The sequence below is a fragment of the Amblyomma mixtum genome, unplaced genomic scaffold, assembly GCF_055824585.1.
Source record: "Amblyomma mixtum isolate Tamu unplaced genomic scaffold, ASM5582458v1 scaffold_25, whole genome shotgun sequence".
Lineage (NCBI taxonomy): Eukaryota > Metazoa > Arthropoda > Arachnida > Ixodida > Ixodidae > Amblyomma > Amblyomma mixtum.
In genome coordinates this window covers 127,290-135,000 of record NW_028317722.1, presented here as the reverse complement: position 1 = coordinate 135,000, position 7,711 = coordinate 127,290, and the positions used below count along the sequence as shown (strand labels likewise).

General features: G+C 47.4%; 1 protein-coding gene across 1 annotated transcript; it reads right to left on the bottom strand.

Moving 5' to 3' along the window:
• Positions 1-4,661: 4,661 nt before the first annotated feature.
• On the bottom strand, positions 4,662-6,376 carry LOC149324535 (uncharacterized). Its single transcript, XM_089565443.1, has one exon. It carries the CDS (start codon positions 5,879-5,881, stop codon positions 4,664-4,666), a length of 1,218 nt encoding a protein of 405 aa, XP_089421569.1. The 5' UTR covers positions 5,882-6,376; the 3' UTR covers positions 4,662-4,663.
• Positions 6,377-7,711: the final 1,335 nt, after the last annotated feature.

Here is a 7,711-nt window from a genome sequence, read left to right as displayed (position 1 = left end):
TGGTTGGTGTGTTGGTTGGTTGGTGTGTTGGTTGGTTGGTGTGTTGGTTGGTTGGTGTGTTGGTTGGTTGGTGTGTTGGTTGGCTGGTGTGTTGGTTGGCTGGTGTGTTGGTTGGCTGGTGTGTTGGTTGGCTGGTGTGTTGGTTGGTTGGTGTGTTGGTTGGTTGGTGTGTTGGTTGGTTGGTGTGTTGGTTGGTTGGTGTGTTGGTTGGTTGGTGTGTTGGTTGGTTGGTGTGTTGGTTGGTGTGTTGGTTGGTTGGTGTGTTGGTTGGTTGGTGTGTTGGTTGGTTGGTGTGTTAGTTGGTTGGTGTGTTGGTTGGTTGTTTGGTTGGTTGGCTGGCTGGCTGGCTGGCTGGCTTGCTGGCTGGCTGGCTGGCTGCCTGGCTGGCTGGCTGGCTGGCTGGCTGGTGTGTTGGTTGGCTGGTGTGTTGGTTGGCTGGTGTGTTGGTTGGTTGGTGTGTTGGTTGGTTGGTGTGTTGGTTGGTTGGTGTGTTGGTTGGTTGGTGTGTTGGTTGGTTGGTGTGCTGATTGGTTGGTGTGTTGGTTGGTTGGTGTGTTGGTTGGTTGGTGTTGTGTTGTGTTGGGTTTTATGGCGCATAAGCGGCTGAGGCTATCATGCGCCAAGCTCAGGGTATCGAAAATTGTTTTATGTAGGATGTTATACAAGAGTCTAAATGAACGGCGGTGTAAAGGGCCTAAAAAGTTAATTCATGCAACCTAGTAAAAATATAAGACAAAATTTTAAAACTGACTTATGGTAAAAGCTTTAAAGGGGTTCGGTAACCTCAGCAGCCATCCTTGGCTGAGCAAGGATCCCGAGGCCCCGAACCGATGGGATAGGGACCTCAGCCATCTTCTCAGGAGTGAGAAAGTGGCTGGGGTGTTTCAAAAACAAATAAGGCAATAGGTTAAAATTTATAGTTTATCGAGAAAACCAGCTTCTCTTAAAAAGCTAAAAACGAAACTTATATCTACAAATGCATTGTCACCCAAGATTAGCATTGGATGGAGAGGAATGTGTTCGTTATAAAATTGAGTGAAGTGCTTTTTTCTTAGTGTTTCGAGTTCTGAACATGATATTAAAATATGGATTAGTGTGAGTTCATCTCCACATGTTTCGCAAAGAGGCTTGTCTTGTTTTGTCATTAGGAAGTTATGTGTCAGGTGTGTGTGTCCTATGCGGAGCCGACATAAAATTACCTCCTTAAAACGCTCCTGGTGCGTACAGGTCTTCCATTCCCCTAGAACAGGTTTTACATAATGCAGCTTGTTGTTTATTTCATTGTCCCAAGTTGTCTGCCATTTAGCTTTCAAGTTAGAATGTATTAATTTCATGCAGTCTCTATACGGTGTACTGACTTTTCTGATTTCGTGACTGTGAGCTTCTGCAGCGTACGAGTCGGCTCTTTCATTTCCGACTATTCCAATATGGCTCGGCACCCAGCAGAATTTGATTGTGTGCCCCTGTGTTGTGATTTTTTCTATGTTGTGTATTATGCTCCCTATTAATGGTTCAACTGCATTTTGCGGATGTAAAGCGGTGAGCAGGCTGAGTGAATCTGTGTAGATGATGCTCTTTTCGATACTGTTACTTAATATTCTATCAACAGCTACAGAAACAGCATAACATTCGGCGGTAAAAATGGACGTACAGTTTGGCAGTCTTACAATTTTTTTCCAGTCCCCTTGTACTACCGCACTTCCTACATAATCCGTTGTTTTTGAGCCGTCTGTGTAAAATTCTGTGTGGTAAGCATATTTTTCTTGCAATGTCAAGTATTCCTGTAGTATGTGCTCGCGCGGCGTTTGTTTTTTCTGAAAACGCGTTAATGTAAGGTCACATACAGTGGGCAGGCTGTACCATGGGGGCAGTGGGTCGTGCATTGAGGTGATGTCAGGAAGGGTATCCAGTAATCCTAGACTCTGGCAACTATCCTCGAAGCGTAGTAGTAGAGGTCTGATTGACTGGGGTCTGTTGTTGAACAGTGTTCTGGAGGTGCACTTTGTAACTATGGAATAACAGAGGTGTTTCGGTAGGGAACGGATTTTCAGGACGTATGCGCAAGTGAGCATTGTTCTTCTATCTATAAGGGAGGGTTCATTGGTTTCTACATAGAGACTACTTATCGGGGATGTTCTATATGCACCTGTTGAGAGACGTAAACCAAGGTTATGTACTGGGTCTAGTCTCTTCAGATATGATGGCCTCGCAGAGCCATACACAACGCATCCATAATCTAGGGTGGAGCGTACTACAGACCGGTATATTTGCAAAAGACATTTTCTATCAGATCCCCACCGCTTTCGTGACAGTATTTTGAGTATATTCAGGGATTGGGAGGCTTTCTTTTTGATCATACTTATGTGTGGCAGAAATGAGAGTTTCTTGTCAAATGTTACGCCCAAAAATTTATGTTCATGTTTTACTGGAAGTACGGTGTCATTTAAATGCAAGGTGGGATCAGTCTGCAAACCTCTTTTGAGCGAGAAAAGGACAGCAACTGTTTTATGTGGGGAGAACTTAAACCCATTTTTGTCTGCCCAAACCGAAAGTCGGTTTAATGTCAGTTGTATCTGTCGTTCACAGGTTGGTAGGCTGGACGATGTACATGCTATTTGAAGGTCATCGACATATAAAGAATGCATAATGGACTTTGGAAATATCTTGGCTATGGAATTTATTTTCACGAGAAAGAGGGTAGTACTTAAAATACACCCCTGCGGAACCCCATTCTCCTGAACGAATTTTTTGGAAAGGGTGGAACCTAGGCGTACATGAAAGGAACGCTCAGAAAGGAAGTCTTTTAAGCAGTTCAGCATCCTTCCGCGGATACCCAGGTCCGCTAGGTCACGGAGTATGCCAAACCTCCAAGTGGTGTCATATGCTTTCTCCATATCAAAAAATATTGCTAGGCAGTGTTGTTTATGTATGAATGCTTCTCTAACTGTATTTTCCAGGCGGACGAGATGGTCAGTTGTTGAACAAGATTTTTTGAAACCGCATTGGTGGATGTCGAGAAGTTCACGGCTTCTAAGGACAAACATCAGCCTAATGTTAACGACGCTTTCGAACGATTTTGCGAGACAGCTTGTGAGGGCTATGGGCCTGTAACTGTTGGGGGAGGTTGGTGGTTTTCCGGGTTTCAAGAATGGTACAATAATGGCCTTTTTCCATGCTTCAGGTATTTTTCCTGACACCCATATTTTGTTGAAAAAACTCAAAAGTGCTTCTACAGACGGCTGAGAAAGATGTGCCAGCATTTGATAATGAATTTGATCAGGGCCGGGCGCGGTCTGTTTCCCAGCAGATAAAACTCTGTTTATTTCATGAATTGTAATGAGACTATTGTATGCTTCATTTGTGCAGGCGCTTTTAGGGAGTCTTTGTTTCTCAGATGTGTTTTTGTATTGTAGAAATTCTTGTGTGTAGTGTGAAGAGCTCGAAACGTTAGAGAAATGTTCGCCTAAGATGTCTGCTTGTTCTGCTATACTTGTTTGTGCACCAGGGTCTGTAAGAAAGGGAATTGTGAAAGGGGAGAAGCTGCCATTCAGTTTGCGAACTTGCTCCCACATTTTTTTTGATGTGACGGAACTGCTTATGGATGATATGTAGCTTTGCCATGAGTTTTTTTCCGCATTACGACGGATATGTCGTGCTTTTGCGCGGGCTTTTTTAAATCTTATGAGGTTCTCAGCTGTTGGATACCTGCGAAAAATTCCCCAGGCTTTGTTCTGCTTCTTTTTTGCATCTCTGCAGTCTTGGTTGTACCAAACCTTGTGGTTTTGGCGTACCGCTCCCGAAGACTGAGGAATGGCTACGCGCGCAGCAGTTATAATACAAGTTGTAATTATTTCGTTGAGATCGTCTACACTAAGATCATCCGAAAAAATTTTATCCAGTGCGGCCTTTTCCTGAAATAGTGCCCAGTCAGCTACGTGGAGCTTCCAACGACGTGGTTTGCTAGGAATGATTGATGGTGGTGATGACAAGCTAATTACTATAGGAAGGTGATCACTTCCGTACGGATTTTGGAGAACATCCCAATTAAAATCAGTAAAAACGGAGGGTGAACTAAAAGACAAGTCTATGCAACTCATTTTTCCTGAGGCAGGGTAACAATACGTAGGTTTACCTGTGTTCAGCAGGCAAACGTCGTTGCACAAAATAAAATCTTCTAAAACACGACCTCTAGTGTCAGTCTGTTCACTTCCCCAAAAAACAGAGTGGGCATTAAAATCTCCAACTACCAGATATGGCTCTGGCAGCTGTTCTAAAAGTGTTTCCAAGTCATTAAGTGTAACTGTTTGGTGTGGCCCGAGATATACAGAACATATTGTAATTGTTTTGAAATGTAGGACGGTGACTGCAACAGCTTCATAGTTAGTTTGAAGTTTGATTTCGCGAGTTGCAACCCCGCCTTGGATGACAATAGCAACACCTCCAGAGAGCCTGCTAGTTTGCTCTCTGTCAGAACGAAAGACTTTGTATTTCTTCAAAAAATTCTTGTGTTTAGGACCTAGGTTCGTTTCCTGTAGGCATAACGCCACAGGGGAGAAAGTGTCTAAAAGATCTTTTATGTCACTGTAGTTATGGAAAAGTCCACGGCAGTTCCACTGTATAAGGAACGCCATTTTCTGTGGATTTTTTAAGAAAAAGTGGGAACCTAGGTTTCTGGTTTAGGGGGACCCGTGATTCGGGTCCTTCCTTTATTTTGGCGGTCAAGTGAGCTTTGCCGCCCGTGCAGGGCGAGCGTGCCGGGTGATACATCCATCGCCTCGGCGGAGGCGCTGGAGGCCCGCGGGGATGCCGCGCGTGTACGAACTTCAGACCTCCTCCTAGAGGGGGTGGTCTGATCGTCTGCCGACTCAGGGGACGGCAAGACCTTTTTGGGGGGTGGCAAGGCAGCGTTTGCTGACCCTGCCGGGGGCGCAGATGGCCCTGCCTGAGGCTTTGCCTGGGCAGTGGCCGGAACGCGGTGCGGTGCAGCGCCCCCGCGCACCACATCAGCGAAGTTTGTTCTTGCTGTGAAGTTGAACGTGTTCTTTGCATGAAAAAGTTGTCGTGCTTCCTTGAAAGTTATGTTTTGCTTTGTCTTCATTGTTATTATTTCTTTTTCACTTTTCCATGACGGACATGATCTGGAATAGGAGGGATGATCACCATCACAGTTTGCGCACCGCAGTGCTGCTGCTTCACAGTTTTCAGAAACGTGTTCGTTTGATGCGCATTTTGCACATGTTTTTCGGCCACGGCAGCTCTGTGAGCCATGACCGTATCGCTGGCAGTTGAAACACCGTCGCGGGTTTGGGATATAGTGTCGGACATTTATTTTGAGGTAACCAACTTCTATTGATTCAGGTAGTATGCTTGAGCTGAACGTGAGGACAAGATGTTTTGTTGCTATTTCTTTGTTTTCCTTTCTAATCTTAATGCGGTGAACATTGATGACATTCTGGTCTTTCAGACCTTCGAGCATTTCTTCTTCTGTGAGTTCAAGGAAATCGATTTCGGAGATCACTCCCCGGACGGTGTTCAAAGATCGATGTGCAGTAATTGAGACAGGTATATCCCCAATGGACATCAAGTTGGACAGTTTAGAATATTGGTCGTTGTCTTTCAGTTCTAGTAGGAGGTCACCGCTAGGCATTTTTTTTAGCTTGTAACCTGTGCCTAAGGCACTGGTTAGGGTTCTTGTTACTATGAATGGGGATATTGTTCGGGCAGTCTTTTCTGTTGCTTCACTGTGAACAACATGAAACTTTGGGAACGTTTCTTTCGATTTCTGAAAGTATTGAGTAGTCACTTCGGTCCGCACTCTTTTTTGAGGGCGATCAGGTTTGGAAAGGGGGGGAGCCATAAAAAATTGATGTTTTTCGGTCATGGTGCCAGCCACCCACCATGGAGCCCAACAAGGGGACGCGACAGGAACTTGAAAGAAAGTCCTGCCCACGCCAGCTGTACACCTTAACTATAACCTAATATGACTCAACTCAGGGTAGTTGGTCACACACGGTTAACCCTCGCCGCCAGGAAAAAGAGGAAAAACGAAGAAAAGAGGAGGATACAGGAGAGTTGTAAGAAAGGAGATAGGAAAGTGAAAGATGGAGAGGAGAACAGGAAAAGGCGACTGCCGATTTCCCCCGGTCGGGTCAGGCCGGAGGTGCCGTCTACAGGAAGCTGGGGCCAAAGTGGTGTGTTGCCTCCGCCGAGGGGCCTTAAGGGTCCAAACGCTCGGCATCGGCTCAACCACCAGGATCCCCTTTTCCCCGGACACGGCGATGCCACGCACGGCTAAGCGCGGATGCTCGGGTCCGTGGTGACGCATTGTTCACCATCATCCCCCTGAGGGGATGTCCCTGCGGATGCTCGGGTTAACCCCGTGGTGTCGCCACTCACCAACGTCTGCATGCTGCAGACGCCTCCCTGCGGGGATATTGGTGAAGAGGCGGAGAAGGAGCCGCTCATCCGCCTTCTTGAGGCCTTTACAGGGGCTAGGGTAAAGGCGATGGCTATCTTGATAGTAGGTTGCGATATTTTTGAACGTATAGACCGGATTAAAATCGGGTTCCTGATCAGGTGGGGAGGAGAAAACAGCCCGGTGAGAGAGCGCGCGGGAGGCTGCGTCTGTTGCCTCGTTTCCTGCCAACCCCTGATGAGCAGTGGCCCATATGAGGTAACGGTGAGCGGGGTCCGTATCCCGTATGCAATTTTGGTATATTCGATAGGCTAGGAAGGGAGTGCAGCCTTGTTCGACGTTCCGACAGGCCCCTCGCGAGTCGGTGATTATGTATTTTGAATTGGAATGTGAGGCAGAGAGAGCAATCGCGACCTCTTCTGCTTGTGTTGCACTGCGGGCTCTGAAAGTGAGGCCGTTAACTGTGTTGCTGTTGTGAACTACCGCGGCCGTGTACCATCCCCCGTGGTGAGGGCCGGAGGCGTCCACGTAGTATAGACCTGTTTTGTTGCCATAATATCGGGCTAGCGCTTCCGCTCGTGCCAGGCGCCGACCATTATGGTCCTCATGTGACATGTTTGCTGGAGAGGCCGCACGTGGAGGGCACGTCTCCCCAGTTCCGGGATGCGAAACCTGTCTTCCATTGGAGGGGTGTGTTGGATATGGAGTCGAGCAAGAAGGCGGCGACCCGACTCCGTAAGCGACAAGCGCGTGTACTGGTTTGTAAGGTGCGCCTCCCGGAGCTCCCGGAAAGTATTCACCACCCCAAGGGCCATAAGCCGGCTGTTTGAAGTAGCGATGGGGAGGTCAACGGCACGTTTAACAATTTTGCGAAGGATGACCTCAAGGGCGTCCTCCTCTTGTTTCCGTAGGTGGAGATAAGGAGTCGAATAGAGAATTCGAATAGTTACGAAGGCGTTTGCCAGCCGCAAGGCATCCTTACTTCGTAACCGTCCGCGTTTGTTGGAAACCCGGCGCACCATGCGGCCCACCTGCTCCCCCACCTTACGGAGTTTGGCCAATGTAGTGTCTGGCCGCCTGTGTTTGTGGATGTAGAGTCCGAGTACCCGTATCTCATCACTTTCGCGTATGGGACCACTCTCAAGAGAAAGCGATATTTTAGTTGTGCACTTCTGTGAGGGGCAGAAGTGCACAAATTCCGATTTTTGAGGGGAACATTGAAGACCGCAGCGGCGGGCGTAGCGGTCTACTATCGTCGCCGCTGTTTGCAGGCTGGTTTCAATGTCCCCTGTGCTG